The 19,361-nt window shown below is 39.3% G+C and overlaps 1 protein-coding gene across 4 annotated transcripts in view; it reads left to right on the forward strand.

Moving 5' to 3' along the window:
• Window positions 1-19,361, forward strand: part of SBF2 (SET binding factor 2) — a 2,983,421-nt gene that overhangs the window by 926,881 nt on the left and 2,037,179 nt on the right. For all 4 annotated transcript variants that reach the window (XM_069623660.1, XM_069623661.1, XM_069623662.1 and 1 more), the window contains exon 4: window positions 13,178-13,300. In XM_069623660.1, coding sequence (XP_069479761.1) covers window positions 13,178-13,300 — 123 coding nt within the window. The remainder of the gene's footprint in view (window positions 1-13,177; window positions 13,301-19,361) is intronic.

Here is a 19,361-nt window from a genome sequence, read left to right on the forward strand (position 1 = left end):
CTCATTTCTGAAGCATGTGCAACTGACATAATGCAAGTAACATAGAAAGGCAGCACATAGTGAAGTGAAATGCACACATGCACTGTGTTGAAATATCAAAGAACAATACTCCGACGAAAAATGCAAAATTAACATGTACAATAACATCACTGCTTTAAACACACAAAGTTACTAACTTCTTCTTTTTACAATCGCAGTGAAGACTACTCTCCTGAAAATCAACAGCATCTACACTGCAAACAACATATCCGAAGAAACCTGGTCATTCTGCAAAAAGAAGTAAGTACAGTACGACCTTTATATTCTAACTATTCCTCAAACAGACTGTGTGGGTTATGTATTTAATTTGCGCACCAAAGCAAACATTGATTTCTGAACCATGCTACCCACAAATCCCCATTTATTAAACAAAGAAAACCAGGTAGAATAACTCACAAATTCCCTTATGTCTGGAACTCAAATAACATACAGAACCCTTAGAATGTTAGTACTAGAAAACAAATAGCTGTTTCAATTTTATGCCAGTATGTTCACTATTAATGCTTCTCCTCATCACTAGCCCACTTTCTACTCTCATCTGAAGCACATTGTAGTAGTATGCAAACAGAAAAATAGCCTTCCCAAATTATTCTAAGAGTCCAATGCACGTTCACACACCACCACAAAGACCTTGCCCATCAAACTCATGCACCCATGCACACAGCACACATACATTGTACAACAGACCAAACCATGCCTTCTTTTTTTCAACAGACCCCAAAAAATGCCTACCAAAAAGCAAGCCTGTAGAAAGGAACGCAGAATTAGAGCAAATAAAAAAAAAAAGTGTCCAACCTAACCATCCATCTGTAGCAGAGTTTGTAGAGAACGTTGGAACAAAACAGCTAATACAGTTGTTTAGCAAAACAAAGGAAGCTTCAACTACCGAAACTTTACATCCTCCAACAAAATGTGGCACGAAACACAGAACTCTTCACAAAAAATCAGCTACGAGTACTGCTAACAATGCTCCTATTAATCCTGATATAGTAACAAGAACCTATAGTAAAAAAAGTATTTTAGCAAAAATGTTTCGCCACCGAGTCCTTCAGAATCCAATAAGAAGAGGACCGAAATCATCCTCAACCCTTAAAACCTACCGTACAAAATTAATCCTACAAGCTCTTGTGGACAGTGCAATCATTCTCAAAAGGAAGTTGTTTATATTAGTGTTAAATAGAATGAAACCACTAACAAAACTAAGTACCAAACTACAAAAGAAACTTATCAATAATCGGAATGTGAACAAAAATAACTTGTTACATATTTGTGGAGGTGAATGGAGTCACACAACAACCACAGAACCATATTTTAATGAAGAAGCATACAAACAAAATCAAACAAACACAATTGCCATCCATAGCAGTGGACGAGGGTATGAAAAAATCAATAATAGCATCATGGAACAAGAAACACTGCTTAGAAAAGTATCCCCTGAAAACTCAGCATCACCTCTCAATTCGACTGAACCAGACCATCCAGTATACAAATGGCCGTGCACATCAATGTGTGCCATTCCTAACAAATCTTTCAAATCTTTACGTCAGTTCCTCAATCAGTATGTGAAAGGTAAAGACAAAATTAAAATGAAACTGCTGCAAAATATGGATATCTGTCCAGTGCGCAAATACACAGTACTACAAGGACATTCATTAGCCTGCATTTTTGGACCTATTTGCAGAAGCACCTTCCATGATATCAAAAGGATATCAACACATCTTGCAAATGTAAGAAATCTAGTGTATAAAATATACTATGCTAAAAGTCCAGCTTCAGAATTAGCCAATTTAAATAACTGTCCTGCATGGTATACCCAAATATCTACAAGAAGAAATTAACTGTATCCAGAGAAAATATTTTGGAAGTGAAAGCCACTTACAAAATGCAATAGTTTTAGAACAGACTACCAACATTTCTGCACATAGCAACCTTCTATTACATACATACAAAAAAGAAATACTAAAATTTAAAAGTGCATCGGCTGAAATACCAAACCATGTGTGTGTGTGTTGCCGCAGAACGTTTTACAAAAAGAACACAAAAAATATAGACATAGCATACAAAATAGAAGACAATGAAGATTCCAAATGGTATGAATTAGCGCTCTACCTTTTAGCCGAAAACAAATATCAAATAAGTGAACCCCTCATATGTTGTAGTTACTGCACTACAAAACTAGACAACAACCAAACTCCTTCAAGTGCTATCACAAATAATTTGGAATTGTTCCCACTACCAAAAACCCTCCAACAACTCAATTGGTATGAGAGCATCATAATTCAAACAGTTCACCCATTTCAAGCAATTATACGCCTTCACCCAAAAACAGCAAAATTACCTCCCTCTGAATTAGTGAAAGGCATTTGTGGCAAAGTAGTTTATTTGCCATTAGATCAAACAGAAAATGTCAACACTCTGTGAGTGCATTGTTCAATAGAGCATTCTTTAATTGTCTTGGTAAATGGTGTACCAACAAAAGACAAAAAAATTTGGCAAAAACTTGTGGACTTACATAAAGTTAGACAAGCCTTGCAATATCTAAAAGACAATAACGAATGCTACAAGGAAATAAATATTGAAGAAAGCTGAATGAAACAACTGAAATAATTGAAGAGTCATCAGAAACTAGACAATTCGAACTTCTGGATCCTGCTGCAGTATCCACTCTTTTGGACCAGTACACAATTCATCCATTGCATTCCAATGAAAGCATAGATGATGCACTAGAAACTTACCAAATGCGACAAACCAAAGGTTCACCAATGAGCATATGGGAAAAAAGTATAGAGGCACGTTCCTTTTCCACTGCTATTTCCTACTGGCAAAGGTGGAAGATACGATGATAGACCCACTCAGATTTCAGCATCGGAATACCGCTCATTAGAAATGTATTCGCAAGATCCCAGGTTTAGACAAAATGTTGAATACATATTCCACCTACTCTTTGAAAGTGATCTAGCAACCCTATGTTACGGAGTTGCACACATTTTGAAATCTGGAACCCACTTTCAAAATGTCAGCTATGCAATTAATACAAAAAGTACAAGAAAAAGATGAGGGTTTATAATCAAGTATAACAAATTTGTTTGCAAACATGCGTGGTACAAAAGAATACTGCTTCCGACGGCACAGAGATGTACGTTGTATGATCAGAAACCTTGGACCATCCACTTGGTTTATTACACTAAGTTGTGCAGAATATACATGGAAAGATTTACATGAGTTCCTACGCATATCAGACAACAACAAAACCAACATACATTGAACTTTGCTCTCTAGATCCAGTTAATTTGTCAAGATATTTCCATAATCGTTTCTTTGCTATGCTACACTTTATTTGCAATAAAACTGTTCCTCCCCTCAGAGAAGTGCAACACTTCTTTTGGAGAAAAGAATAGCAAGCGAAAGGAGCACCACATATTCACATGCTTTTATGGATCAAAGGTGCACCTAAATTTGGTCACTGCAATGATGCCACTGTTTTGCAGTTCATCCAAAAATGTCACTTGTGAAATCCCTTCACAACGTCCACACAGTGAACTGTACGGGCAGATTTTACAATTTCAAAGACACAAATGTGGCAAATATTGTCGAAGCAAATACAAAAACAAAGAGAAATACTACACCAAATGACTGTTTGGTTTCCCTAGACCAGTTACAGAAACCGGTGAAGTGAACAACTTCATGTCTTCAGTTCGACATAGTGTGAAAGGTAAATCGCCTAAGAACACGTATTGCATAAAAAGAACCGAAGAATCTAAATATATCAATGATTACAATGCAATCATTGCCCTCTTATGGAATGCAAACATAGATGTGCAGTACATTGCAGACAATTCCACTGCTGTTGCACGATATGTTACAGCCTACTTAACAAAAGCAGAAAAAACAGAGCTTCAAGACCTCTGGGATGACTTATCAGACAAAACACTATCTCAGAAATTGTACAGCTTAGGCATAAAAATGCTCTCTCATAGAGAATGTGGCGCCTATGAAGCGGCAGATCGTTTAACCGGTACTGCTTTGTACGGAAATTCAGACAACATAGCATGGCTAAGTCTTGGTCCTGCTAAATCTAGAAAGAGTTCTGAAATCATATGAGGACATAAAAACAATTGCCAGAAATGATCCCAACAGCCAAGACATTTTAAAAAACAATTTACTGGACACATACTATCCGAACAGGAGTAGGACTTTGGAAAGCATGTGTCTATACCACATAGCTCAAAACGTTGTATACAAAAGTAATATAAAACCCGATGAAAGCAAAGGCAGTTATAGAGTCACAGATTGTGAAGGCAGCTTAGTGAAACTTTCCAAACAAAGCTTAATTAATCATGTTAAATTGTCATTAAACACTCCTCAACTGAAAGAACTATATTACATGTCTCTGCTACAACTTTTTAAACCATGGAGAAAAGAGGAACAGATACTAGATAACTATGACAGCTATGAAGGTGCTTTCAAAGCAAACGAAAGCGCTATCACCGATGTGAACTTTACACAGTACAAAACAATGTTGCACAAGGAACAGCAACACGAAGAACTACTTCAGGCCCAACTAGATAAGGACTCTTCCGACAGTAGTCAACCTTCTTTAACAGGAAGTCAAGAACCACTAGGACAGCCACTAATAGTAAATGAGGCAGAATTAGCTATGACAGAAGTGGAAAACACCATGTGTCACTATCAAGAAAATATAGAAGACTTAACTGTATAACAAGCAAAACTTAACAAAGATCAGCGCATCATTTTTGAAGACGTAACAAAACAAATTGCACATGGTGTGCAACACGGAAATAAAGAATGTACCTGCCAAAATTACAAACCAATACTGCTGTACGTCAGTGGTGAAGCTGGGTCAGGAAAAACATTCTTAATCAAAATCATCAGTAAGTTCCTTCAGCAATTGACAAACAACAAACTGTCAGCTGTTGTAACTGCCCCCACAGGTTTAGCTGCCTACAACATAGGCGGCATCACTTTACACTGATTACTACTTCTTCCAGTAGAACACCAAAACAAATTGGACTATTACAAACTTTCTGCAAAAGCGGCAATGGAACTACGCAGAGTATTAAAGCAAATGAAAATGCTACTAATAGATGAAGTGTGCATGGTCTCCAACCTAATGTTGGCTTTGATTCACCTCAGATTGCAAGAAGTACTTAAAACCAACTACAAAGAACTCTTTGCAGGGAAACACATTATCGTTTTCGGAGATCTTCTACAATTGACACCAGTGAAAGGTAAACCTATTTTTAAAACCGTAGGACACAAACTCTGCCGTAAAACTGTTGGCAGCATAGGAAATGTCAACCTTTGGCAACATTTCCAATACAGAGAATTAACACAAAACATGCGGCAATCTGCAGATCTCACTTATGCCAACATCCTAAAAAGTATTAGAGTTGGTGTACTATCTCAGGAAGCACAAGCAATATTGAAAAACCAGCACATTCATGCACTTTATGGCGATAATGCATGTGCTACTGATGTTATGGAACAATTGGCGGACAAAAATGTCAATTGTATGGCCTTAATGCCAACTCTTGCAAGCTGTGTCAAATTCAATGAAACAATGTTAAATAAAGAAATGCAACCAATAATTGAAATGTGCGCCACAGACAAACTAGACGTACATGGTATGACACTACCCATGTGTGAGCAAGCCACAGCAAGACTAAGTAGTTTAGAAAATTCAATATCCAACACAGCTGGGTTGGAAAAAATATTAAAATTATCCTTAAATTGTAGAATAATGCTTAAACGTAACCTTGACGTAGAGCAAGGCCTAGTTAATGGGGTACTGGGTACAATTGTTGGCTTTCAATCATACCCACGTGACAACAACATTCAGTTTGTCAATATTCGCTTTGACAAAGTTTCAGAAGTTAAAAGGATAGGGCGCTCAACTGCTAGATTCCTTCTGTTCAAAGACATTTATGTACGTAGGGAACAATTTTCTCTAACTCTTGCATATACACTCACCATTCATAAATCCCAAGGTCTTAACCCTAGACAAAGCATTGATAGATATAGGAAACAGTCTTTAAAGAAGGCATGAGCTACGTTGTACTATCACGCTTACGTACAGTTGACGGTCTATTTCTAATCAACTTTGATGCAAGTAAAATGAACTCTGATATTCCTTGCATTTTAGAATACAATAGACTGCGTTCACTGTACACCCCCATCTAAAACAATATCTTGTTCCAGAAAAAGTAAAACGTGGTAAAAGAAAACGAATTCAATCAGAAATGTAACAGAATCTGACAGCAAATCCTTCAAAGAAAACAAAAGAAGGTAAAGGTTCATCAATTACCACAAGCAAAGAAGAACCTATTAGGGAAAGTAAACCAGATACCTCTTCAAAGAAGGAAGAGAAACTCTGAAAAAAGCACTCTGATACGGAACTAGCTGGTCCATTCAAATTTTCAAATGAAACTGGTGTAAGTTGCTATGAAAATGTAGCAATGAATATTTTATTTCAATTGCCACAAATTGTTAACAGTATTTACTTACACAGTACAGACCAATTGTGTTTGCAAATGTTAGTCCTTCATAGAAACGCAACAAACAATCCTGACAACACGTACAGTGTTCAGAGAATAGGACAAGAATTGGACTACTGTGCTGGAATGGTGAGATTCACTATAAACACACAAGAAGAACCACAATAATTTCTAATGTACTTACTACAAGTACTGGAAAACATATGCATACCTATGAATGAAATCTTCCAGATTTCATACATGTGGAAACATACATGCCCTCTCTGTAGCAATGTCATACAGGAACAAATCCCAAATGAGCGATGTGTGTATGTAGCCATACCTAATTATGAATTCATTCCATTTCAGCAACTTGTATAGAATGCAAACCATGGCAGATTATGTACTATGTGCAATTCAGACAATCGCTCCACCTTACTGATACAAACTCATAGTAAGTACATAATACTTATGCTGCTACTTTATAATGCAGATGGTACGAAAAACAACTGCAAGCTGACTGGATTCACACACACTTGGAAAGACAACCTTTACAACAGTAGGTATAATCTACCATGCAGGAGCTACAACCATTGCAGGTCACTACACTGCATACATTAAAAATAAATGTGGATGGGTGGAATGTAATGATAGCACCATTACTCTAAAGCAGAGATTGCCAGCTAATCTTACAAATGCGTATTTAATCTTTTTAAAGCCAAAATTTAATGACTAATGTGTCCTTCAACATTACCAAAAAATGAAGTGAAAGACTACATACAGTTAGAATATGCCAACAGGTATCTAACTGCCCAAGAGTGTATAACAACGACACAGATAAATGAATATCACAGAACCATAACAACAAATGCACAGTTAGAATACGCCAACAGGTATCTAACTGCTGTTAAAAATAGCAACAAGGCAACAAACATAACATTAATCAGAAAGAACAAGGAAGCACTCAAAGAAATAGTTTGTAGCATAGCAAATAAAGTTTTGTTTTAATCCGACAATCCGACAATGTTTCTTTTCCCCCAGACCCAAGGATTTGCAAAACAAACACAGAAACTGAGCAAAATGCACAGTACACTGGTTTGTAAACTAAATATGAGGGTTAAAAAAAAAGCTAAACTGTCTATTATACAATGTAATAAGTCTTCATAAAATGCAAACACTAACATGCTTTTTTCTTTTATCACAAAAAATTAAAAAAGGCTAGTTCCGCCAAGTACTACAGTCATGTAAAACATACATGGATTCTGCACTAATTAAACAGTAAGTATAATTACAGTAATTTCATATATATGCAAATTTACACGGCTAATCTATGGCAGTAATATGGTGCAGTGGCTCTAGGTTGGGCCTAGCATCTTTGATGTATAACCTACTACCCACACCCTACGGCCAAGCAACCTAGACTAGGCTTACCCACAACCATCGCTGCATATCCAAACCATGGTGCTTCTAATTTGACTACTTCTAAGTTTAGTTTTGGGTGCATGGTCTGCTGCCATGCAGCCAAGACACTAGAACGTACACACAACCACTGCACCACATCACGCCCATGTTCACTTATAACCTCACTGCTTATCACTTCAGTCTTGGGTGCATGGTCTTTGGCCATGCACCCAAGACTCTGGGTCCTGGCCAGAACCAGAAAAGCATATCGCAACCATTGTGGCTTCTAATTTAACTACTTATAAAATTGGTTTTGGGAGCATGGCCTTCAGGCATGCTCCCAAAACGCTACACCCTCCCCACAAACACCTGAATGATGTTTCATAGTACAAGTGTACCTATACCTGTGATATGCTGCAGTAGTTGTGGCCACAGGCTACAGACTTGGGTGTAAAGCCATAGATTTTTTAATGTATGGGTATGCAGTGTATAAAATCCATAGTGGCTTACAACTGCATTGCTTATAAGCATGCACCAAAGACTCTACGCCCTGGCCACAACTACCACACCATATCACACCCATTGTGGCTTGTAACAACACTGCGTATACATGTGCTGTTGGGTGCATGGCCTTCTGCCTTGCACCCATGACTGCAGGGCCTCCCCACAACCACTGTGTGATGTGCAATACTACAGGCGTATGTATAGCTGTGATATGAAGCAGTCGTTGTGGCCAGGGCCTAAAGTCTTAGACGTATGTCCATACATATTTTAATGTATGGGTGTGAAGTGGCTTGTAGCTCCAGTGCGTATAACTTTGTTCTTGGGTGCATGGCCTTCGGCCATGTAGCCAAGTCTCTACACACTCTCCACAACCATTTGACCGATAAGCAATACTACAGGGTTATCCATTTCTGTAATATGCTGCGGTGGTTGTGGCCAGGGCCTAGAGTCTTGGAAGTATGGCCTACGGCCATGCACCCAAGACTCTAGGCCCTGGCCACAACCACCACAGCATATTACACCCATGGTTCCTTATATCTGAGTGACACACCCATACAATGAAACATTATAACTGTAGCATGCACTCAATTTGTACCCAGGACTCTAGGCCCTGCCCACACCTACCAGATACATAATCGAATGTATGGGTGTGATGTATGAATGTGATATCCTGCACTGCTTGTGGGCAGGGTCTACACTCTTCGGTGTATAGCCTACAGCCTGCAGCCATGCACCCAAAACTGTATGTCCTGCCCACAACCACCGCACTATGTAAAATCCATGTTGCCATATAACTTTAGAGTGGACAAGTTTGTTGAAGACTGCAGATCCTCCCCACAACCACCTGAGTGATGTGCGTTAGTAGGGGTGTATCGATAGTTGTGGTATGCTTCAGTGGTTCTTGCCCGAGGCTAGACTCCTACCTGTATGTCCATAGATATTACAATGTATGGGTGTGCAGTGGCTTATACCTCCAGTGCTTATAACTTTGTTCTTGGGTGCATGGCCTTTGGCCATGCACCCAAGACTGTACACACTCCCCACAACCATCTAATCGATAATCAATACTACAGGTGTATCCATGGGTCTGACATGCTGCAGTGGTTGTGGCAAGGGCCTAGAGTCTTGGAAATATGGCCTTCGGCCTACGGCCATGCAGCCAAGACTCTAGGCCCTGACCACAACCACCGCAGCATGTCGCACCCATGGTGGCGTACTAATCAATAGCACACCCATAGGAAAAAAGTAATGTAATAACAACATGTACTCAATTTCAATATTCGCTCACACCACGCGTGTCCTTAGAACAGTTTCAAGGTGCCTGTGCACTGCACGGACTGAAATACTACCCTTATTGAAACCCTCATTTTCTATACACACAAACATTCCGAACAAGGCATGCATAGAGAATACATCATTAACACCTACCACCTGAACAAATATTTTTTCACCCATCTTTTACTGTGTGAACCTCCCCAAGCACTATGACACAGCAAAATAGGTCTCGAAATAGCATGTTGCTGCTGGTCGCCGCTGCGCTGTCGGCGGATCCAAGATATCGGGCGCATCCAAACAATCTGACGCAGAACACGTGCCACTGCAGCCAATCAGCAGAGATGACGCATGTCCGCGGTCAGGACGCCAGCCCCTTAGCCAATCGGTTTCTTGTCCGTGGAGCGAACAGGGAGGTGTGTCCGCGGAGCGGACATAGATATCACACATTTTTTTGCTTTGTTTTGGTCATTTTTTTAAAAACTACTGGACGGATTTACACCAAATTAACAAAAGTACGCTTTCGGGACCAGGCCGACGTTCCTGCTGCAAAATTGGTGAAAATCCATCCAGCGGGTTGGGCTGTAGGCGTGCACAAAGTTTTTTCCCATTATGTCTATGGGAAAAAAAGATGTTTTGGGACCCCCCCCCCCCCTATAACTTCCCCCCTAGACGAATCCTCACCAAACTTTGCAAGAAAATTCAGAGTGGCTCATATACTTTTTTTGCAAAGTTTGGTGAGGATTCGTCCAGGGGGAGCAGAGTTATAGGCCGCCCAAAAGGTGCTCTTCCTATGGAAACGGCAACTTAACCATAACTACACGGCCACAGCATATATATATATATATATAGAACTATAGCCTGTACTCTTTCCGCCTCTATAGAGCATGTGAATTCGAGGTATCCTCATCTCTCTTCCTTTTATAATCCCCAAAAATCCAGTTAATCTTTGTCTCTTATTTACACCCTAACATAATTCTATACCCCCCTTATGTTTTTAGCAACTACGCTGGTCTCTGTGTGGCATCGACTCTCCCACAATCAACCAGTTAGTTCGTCCACGGGGCACCTGCGGGGACCGAACAGGAATTTCTTCAAAGGGGGACCTGTCTACCATATGTTGATCATGTGATAATTTTGCGCACCGCTTGCCGCAGGAAATGCTGCGCTCGTCTGGCTTATGACGGGAGGAGTCAATCGTCTGCAAATCTAGGTCCAGACTCTAGGTCGATTAGACCTGAACCATATGTACTGCTACCAAATGTGCTCTAGCACCTTGAAGCATCTGTGTGCTAGATGGAATTGCCAGTAAAATATCTCAGACCAAATAACCAGACAGACTTAAAGGAGATGGTAAAATACTGCTTTCATATCCGAGAAGTAAAGCAGGGTGAATGAACACTCATCAAGTCGATTTATGCAGGATCACAATGTCTTTTCCATCATACTTAGTTTATATAATGCTAGATGCGTCATCTATGATGTCATCCTACGTGGCAAGTTTTAAAAACCTATCGAGGGTTGGGATTGGATTTGGGGAATACGTCTACCCATAGAATATACATGTGTTGGTCTCTCATTGGTGGTCTCTTATCTGTAAGACACACCCTGAGCTACTTCTATACACGTGGTGCAAGACACTCATCATAGAGAATGTGGCAGCAGAATCATACTTTGCAACATTGTATGTAAAAGTGCATGGCAAGGCTTTTCTAATTGTTGGCAACCCAGCTCCAATCCTGGACATTCTGCTTTCTAGCAGCATGCACTTAGGAACAAAACCCAGGTGCTTGGAGATACGTCAGCTTTCCCCTTATTTCCCCAATTAGTCTTCCCTCTCTCATCAGTAGGCCTCATGCCAGTGTCTTCTGTTTAAAGGCTGACCTTGCTAGTCTGCACTGTTTCGGGACATTAGAGGGAGTGTAGGCATATCATTAACTTAGCTTCAGGCTTAATGAATAGCCCTTGTTTGTGAGCTCTTTGTCACCTGTTACAAGACCATGACATTGTCCATATTGACGGTGCTTTTTTATTTTTATTTAATTTTTTAACACTATTTGATTCAATTATGCTGGGTGCAGTTGCTCCTCTTGGCCTTTAGAGACTTGCTCTCTTTATCCGATATTAACTTCATGCCCTTTTAATTGTCCAATATTTGGCATCAATAAATGTTCTTGTTCCTTCTAATATTTGGGAAATATGTCCTTGCTCATGGTCTGCTCGTAGACGCCCTCTGTGTTTTCCTTAGATTTCTCGAAATAGCATCCTTGGTTCCAAGCCAATGTACTCCTTTATTTCGCAAGGGAAAACTGTTTCTTCACCATCTTTCCACGTTAAGATCCTGGGTTTGTATTTGGTGGTAGCTGGGTTGATTTACATAAGCCGTCATCCATCTTCTTCTAATGGCCATCCTAAACGTTGAATATACCTCTCATAAGCAAGCTTTTATGTATTCTTTCTACCTTGCGTTTCAGCGTATTTACAGTTATTGACCAGTGGGTCACTTCATTCTTCTTTGTGTTCATACGTACTACATCATGGAGCACATATTTTCCTTAGTACTCCAGTTACATCGTTATTCTCAAGTATTTTCATATGATTTCAGCATGGATTCATACATCTGCTTTGGGACATTCTTTTGCTGTCCTGAGACTTTAACGTAGATCCATGTCGCACATAATTTTATTCATGGCTGCATTTTGACAACTCGGCAAGGGACATCCTTCTTGGTAGCTTACCTCCACTGTTTCAACGTGAGGATATCTTCTGAATGGCTGCCTTAGTGCATATCGTCTTTCATATAATAGACGTGGTATGGAGATGTCCCATAAACTTGTGCATGGGTTCCCAATTGTGGCTCCTCGTCTGTCATTCCAATAGGACCGGGGTGATGGGGTGGTGTCTAGGGAGAATGTGTCGACTTGCTCCTCTACATGACACTTCTCCTTGTGACACAAACCTTTTGATAAGATTTTATGATCTGCTTTGTAAATTGTTTTAATCTGTGATACACGACTCATTTGTTTATGAATGCTACTGTTATTGATATCATTCATATTGTATGTTATTATGTATTACATTTGATTAGGGATTATGAATACTTTTGTTATTGATGCAGTTTTTACAAATCTGAAATAACGAAAGATAAACCATTCCAAGTGACTTTCATGAATCATACCTCTGTCCCCAACTTTTAACTTTTCCCACACTTGACCAATCTTCTCCAAACTTGGCAAAAGAAATGGAGTGGTCAGTCTAACTTTTGGTTACATTTTGATGTACAATCCGTCAAGAGGAAGTCATGTGCCATCATATATCTGCCCGGAACCAGAATCTTCCTGGTCATCAAATAGCACTGTGGATATACTGGTTTGTAATCTTGTTGTATTCTATTCTTCACGTTAATTTAGCAGAAACAGCCATAAATGCAATATTTTTTTGATTTACTTGATTTCTTTTGATTTTAGGGTATCAAGCATGAGGAGATTGAAACAGAAGATGACGAATCTGGTTTAATTCAACCTGCTCAAGTGTTTGCACCAAAGAGCCTTGTGATGGTGTCCAGACTAGATTATCATGATATTTTCCGGGTAATGTATTTAAGATTATCTGTCTTCTAGGGCCTGCTTTGTTAAACCAGGGGGAAGCTTTTGTGATTGAAGTGAGACTTTTGTATGTGCTTTCTTTCAGGTGTCGATGTTCCTGCCATTGGCATTTTACTAATAATTGTTAACAGTGTGCTGCCGGAGAAACCAGGCTCATGCATCAATTTTGTATGACAGAGAGGGCTTTATTGTTGTCTTGCAAGACAAGAAATACATCCTTCGTCGACTGGGTAGCAACCGCTGTAACCTGACCCATCCACCAGACCCTGCCTCTTTATAGGTTTTTAGACAGATTCACAACTTGGGGACATTCTGGAAACCATCACTAGGACTTCTGGCAGAAATATCCTGCCTCTCTCAAACACAACAAATCATTTAATTCATGTTTAGTCATTCTTTATCTACTCCCAGTCACCGGGTCACATAAGTCCTACATAAGAGTCCTGCCGAGGGACATATGCGCCTCTCCCATCATGTCATTTGAGCTCTATAAGCAATGCTTTTTCTCTACTGGACGTAACCACTTTATACCGAATGCGTGTCTAAATGACCTCACCTCTACTTTCTGCACATGCTCAAGAATCCAATAGAAAACAGTCATGGCCCCATGCCAACATATTAAATCGCATTACCATGTAATAGTCAGCTGAAGAGGAAAAGAAAAGAAACACAGAATTTAATTGAACCAAATAAAGGGGGTGCACTAGGAAAATGTTCACGTTCCACATTGCCCGCTTTTGCACTAGCGTGTAACATATATGATTCAAACTAACACATTATTAGTTTTATTTCTAAAATGCTCTATTCTCTTTTCCTTTTAAAAATAGTGAGGTTTTCTTGGGAACTGCATCTATGCAGAGAGACCTTTCTCTCCTATTTTAAAATCAGCATTTCAATATGGTTAAGGGTGTTTATTTCTTTCTCTATTTCATCTTTATTTATACATTTTGTTATATTTTCAATATAGGAGAATAATATAAGAACAGTTAAATGAAATAGGTTTGCAGCTTCATATGTTCACATATACAATAAAATATCTACAACCAATTAAAAAAGAATGGACAGCCAATATCCAACCATATAATTAAAGTACACCACATTTCATCACATTTGTCATTTTGTTGCTGAAGTAGAACAGATTCCCTTTCTCCATCAGAAAGGATCGACCGACTATGCAGCCAATCTTCAACAGTAAGCCTACTATTAGTCTTCCTATGACTCGGGATATGCTTCTTGGCCATTAGAAATGCTCTGTAGGTCCAACAGAACTTATCTTTGCACACATTGATATTTGCAGGGAACAAACCTAACACACACAGATTATAAGTGTATGTGGCAGGGAAAGACCTAGCACAAGATCTATAAGTTGAATAGTTTCATCCCCAAAAGATTGGACCTTCTGATCTGACCAAACCATGCGCAGGCTAATACCTATATGCTTCTTACAAGTTCAACTTGTGTTGTCCAGGCTTAATTTACAAGACCACATTTTCCATGGAGACCAATGCACATAATTTTCTTCTTCTGCGTAAAACGCAGATATAAATCTATTCTAAATCTACTGGCCCTGTACATATCAGAGGCCATTCATTATCGGACAACCTTTGTCTGAGATCCGATTCCCAAGCAGTTCTACCTTGTTGAGAGGCAGAACCAAGCTCAGGGGGAGCCAAATGTGCATGAGGTGTTGAGGCAGAAATATGCATACTTTATCATAAATGGATAGTCTTGGGTCAAGTATGCATTTTAGCATGTAAACATGAAAATAATGTACTAAAAGGATTTTGTAAATCTAGATGGTCGGTTCTCAGTTAATTGCAGCTCATATTAAAATCGCAAAAATTAAAAATCTAGCAAGTTATGACCATCATACACTTGACCTAACTTCCATATTCCCGCCTTTTTCCACGAGACCCAGTAACGCGTGTGATTATCAATTTATATCACTGGGTTTTCACAAAGGAAATATTTTTCCCCTCACACTTCATTACTCTTCATCCATTTCTTTTTTACATGACTCCCTGTCGGAAGAGTGGTGTTTATTGGGAGTTTCTTTTCCATATATAGCAGGCTATCCAGTGGATTTGGGGAAACACAATTCTTTTCAATTCAGACCTTATTTGGACTACCTCCTATGAACTGCCCTAAGCCATTGGTGTAATGTACGTAGCCTATAAGCATTGGGATACTGTTTTTTTAGGGTAACGGAATGCCCCCAATTATACAGATTTCTGGAGAACATCTATTGGGATATTTGCTTTACCACTGTCTCACCCAGAAAAACGTAATAAAACCTTGTTTATTTCTGCTACCAGCCTACCAGAAAGAGGGGAGGGGGTAGACATGCTAAATACATTAAATAACATAGGTAGTGAAGTCATTTTTATTGCATTTACCTTACCCCAATGCATCAGGTTCAGTTTTTCCCATTTTTCGGCACAGCGCAGATATTTCCACAAGTTTCAATCCAGATCTTGATAGAAGCAAATTAATATCATTGGTAATCTGGATACCCCAGAATTTAAAACCTTGATTGTCCCATATATCTCACCCCACAGCAAATAAACCCCTATGGCAAGAAGTCGAAATGGGAAAGATTATCGTTTTGGAGGCATTGACTTTGTAGTCAGGTACTCTACCAAACAAGTTTGGTGTTGACATTAGCCCCCGAAAAGAATGTTCCAGGTCAGACAACATTACTAAAAGACCACCTGCAAGTAAGAGCACCTTTAAGGTGCAATTACCATTCCAAATATCCTTTATGTTGGCATGTGTTCTAATTACAGTAGCTAGCTGTTCTATAAACAGGTCAAATAGCAGAGGGGATAAAGGACAACCTTGGCGTGTCCCTATTTATATATCAAGAGTCTGACGTGAAACCATTGACCGCCACCTCAGCTTTTGCTCAATTATGCAAAGGCTTAAAAAGCTGCGAAAAGCAAGAGCCACGGTTCACTTTAAGCAGAACCTGTCCTAACTATACCCGGTTCACCTTATGGAAAGCTTTTCAGTGTCACTGCCGACAGCTGCGCACACTTCCACAGAGTTTTTCCTAAGGTGAAAACATCTAACAACTCCTTCATATTATCACAACTATTATGGCCACTCACAAAGCCAGTCTGATTTTTATGAACCGATTTAGGTATTAGACTATTTAGCCTCCTAGCAAAGATTTTAGGTAAGAGTTTTACATTCATATTTAACAAAGAAATCAGGCACAAGTTGCTACAGTTAGATTTCTTTTCACAAATTTAGGAATAACCATAATCAACACTGACCGCATAGAATCCATAACTTACTCATTTGCAACGATTTCCATTTACAGCTGCTTTAAGAAGGGAGCAAGAACGTGACCAAAGTTTTAATAAAACTCAATTGGAATTTCATCAGAGCCTGGACACTTCCCTGAAGTCATAGCCTCCATAGATTCTACAATTTTCTGAAAAGTTATTTCTTCATCCAAGCAAAGTCTTCCAAACTGAGGATAGCTACCTGACCTATATAATCGCAGACCACTGACTCATCAGTGTGACCCTCGTCACTATCCAGATTGGTGTAGTATTGTTTATAGGCCCTGCAAATATCTTCATTTCTCCTCAAGATGCCTACCTCCTCACCCAAAATAAAAAGAATGTCTCTTAACTTCTTTCTTATTCAGGTGCTTATACACGCTTTTTCTCCACGCTCCCAAAATGCATGCCTAGTGTAAAAGTCCTTTTCTGTTCTCAAACTTAATTCATATTCAAGAGAATATCTCGTATTCAACATTGGTACCCGGCTGGGTGGTGTTTCGACCTCCCAGCCAATGAGTAGGGTCAGAACGGGGGCCTTACTATATGGTAAAATCCCCACTCTGAGCCTCATCGGAGCTGGATGCCAACATCTTCCCTCACTGGATAATCCTTTCCCATGCGCCCCCGCGTCCCCATTCCTCCACCACCGTTTTCCACATATTTAGCACCCCAAATCCCTGCCCAACTTACATTGTGAACTGCTGCCCGCACTGGGAACAGTAGTTCCCAGTGCATCCCTGACGCGTGACTAGCCACCATGGCAAGGGAGAAGGAACTATGTGTATTCCCCCCACCCCGATCCATGGCGGCCATCTTGTTGTAGGTTTTTTTTTTAAGTTGAGAAACAGTGAACCGGTTTCTCAACTTAAAAAAATGCTATTAGTACTCTGGTACAACATGCCGGGATACTAATGCCAATATTGCCCTCGCAAGGGGGACATGACCGGGGCAGGAAATGCCCTGTGTTATCGTTAAAACCCCCACTTTGCATGGGCTACTTACTGGCCCAGGGCATTACCTGGTCCGTTAATAACATTTCTATTGTCCACAGAATTGTACTTTTCTTCAGCTAAATTGTTTTCTGTCTCAAATCTAAGAAGCTCAGCCTTTTTTTGTTTTCTCTTATAAGATGCAAAGCTCATTATTTTACCATGTACTGTTGCTTTTAAAGCATCCTAGATAATGGACAGATTGTTGACTAACTAGTACAGTAATATCTCGTTCTCTATTATTTTCAAAATCATTATTCATTCATATACGCCCATTTAATCTCCAATACATTTTGCCCCGCAAACGCTCCAAAGATCTATCCAAAGTCACTTCAATACTGGCAGGATCAGAGATCACAATGTTGCCTATATCAGGCTGCATACATCTCCACAGATATTTCTACCAACCAAGAGAAGGTCAGTGAATAAAGATGTTCCATGAGGTATTGAATGGAATATATATATCATCTGATTCCTTAGTGTAATTATCGCCAGATGTCAGTGAGATCCCATGATTGCATAAGGTTCAAAATACCTTTCCTAGCCCTTTCTTCTGCATAAGAATCAGCCTCTCCTTTCTTATCCACCCCCTCCGCATCTAAGGTGGCGTTAAAATCCCCTCCTATCATAACCTCTGTTATCCCCCCCCCGACCATATTCATTTCGTTAAAAAATCTTTCTATGCACATTGGGCGTATAGATATTTAAAAGGCTTAAAATATCTGTTTTCAACAAACAGATTCACCACAACATATCTGCCCTCTAAATCCACTTCTATTTTATCCACTGAGAATCTGAATTATTTCCTAAATAAAATAGCCACTCCTCTAGAATCAGTGGTAAAACCACTGGATATCTCCTTAACATATGTTTTGTTCAGTATATAATCAGCATGTTCCAATTGTAAATGTGTTTCTTGTAGCAATACTATATCAGATTGCCTCTTATTTTAAAAAAGTAAGGACTTTTATTCTCTTAACGGTATTGTTAAAACCCTTAACATTCCAGCTTAAGGAACAAAAGCAACTAGTCATCTTGCACAATACAAGTTATCACATCCATATTCATATCTCCCAACTCTGCGATTAAAGTAAAAATCCCACAATACCCTTATATTTATATACATTGTAACCATAGGCTCATGTAAAGAGTATAGGTACAGTAACCAGCCTTCTGAAAGATATAACAGTATGCAACAATTGAGTTCACAAGGAGTCAAAAAAATCAATAAAGTGAAAGCTTATATTAAATGGGAAAATAAAACAAAATAAACTTTAATAAAAAGAACCAAACCTGTGATGCAACATGCACCCAATTACCAGAGGCTTAAACCTTGGTATGTCTAGTAACCATGACACTTGAAAAACAAAAAATGAACAAGACAAAACATGAATAGAAGTTTGGTATGTGAGCGGTCCTCAATACTACCCCATAAACATGACATCTATGCCCGATTAATAGTTCAACAAGTAATGGATATTTGAGAGACACAAACAGTTAAATGTTCCAGTTGACAAGGGTACATGTAGGCTATTTAAACAAGATGCTGATAACGAGCGTGAGGGTTTGTTGGTAATAGGATAGGTTAAACCATATGAGCCATTGTTAAAAGCCAGCTGTAGATCTGCACGATGAATAACCAATGTTTGCACTTCCTTTCCATAACATGTAATCTGGAAAAGTTGCTGATAGACAGAGGTCACTCTGTCCTAACCCTGTTAGGCACCCAACGCTGCTTGAAAAAAATATAGCCCGGGCCTATGA

Source organism: Ambystoma mexicanum, chromosome 11, assembly GCF_040938575.1.
Source record: "Ambystoma mexicanum isolate Mex_15411 chromosome 11, UKY_AmexF1_1, whole genome shotgun sequence".
In the NCBI taxonomy this organism is placed as follows: Eukaryota; Metazoa; Chordata; class Amphibia; order Caudata; family Ambystomatidae; genus Ambystoma; species Ambystoma mexicanum.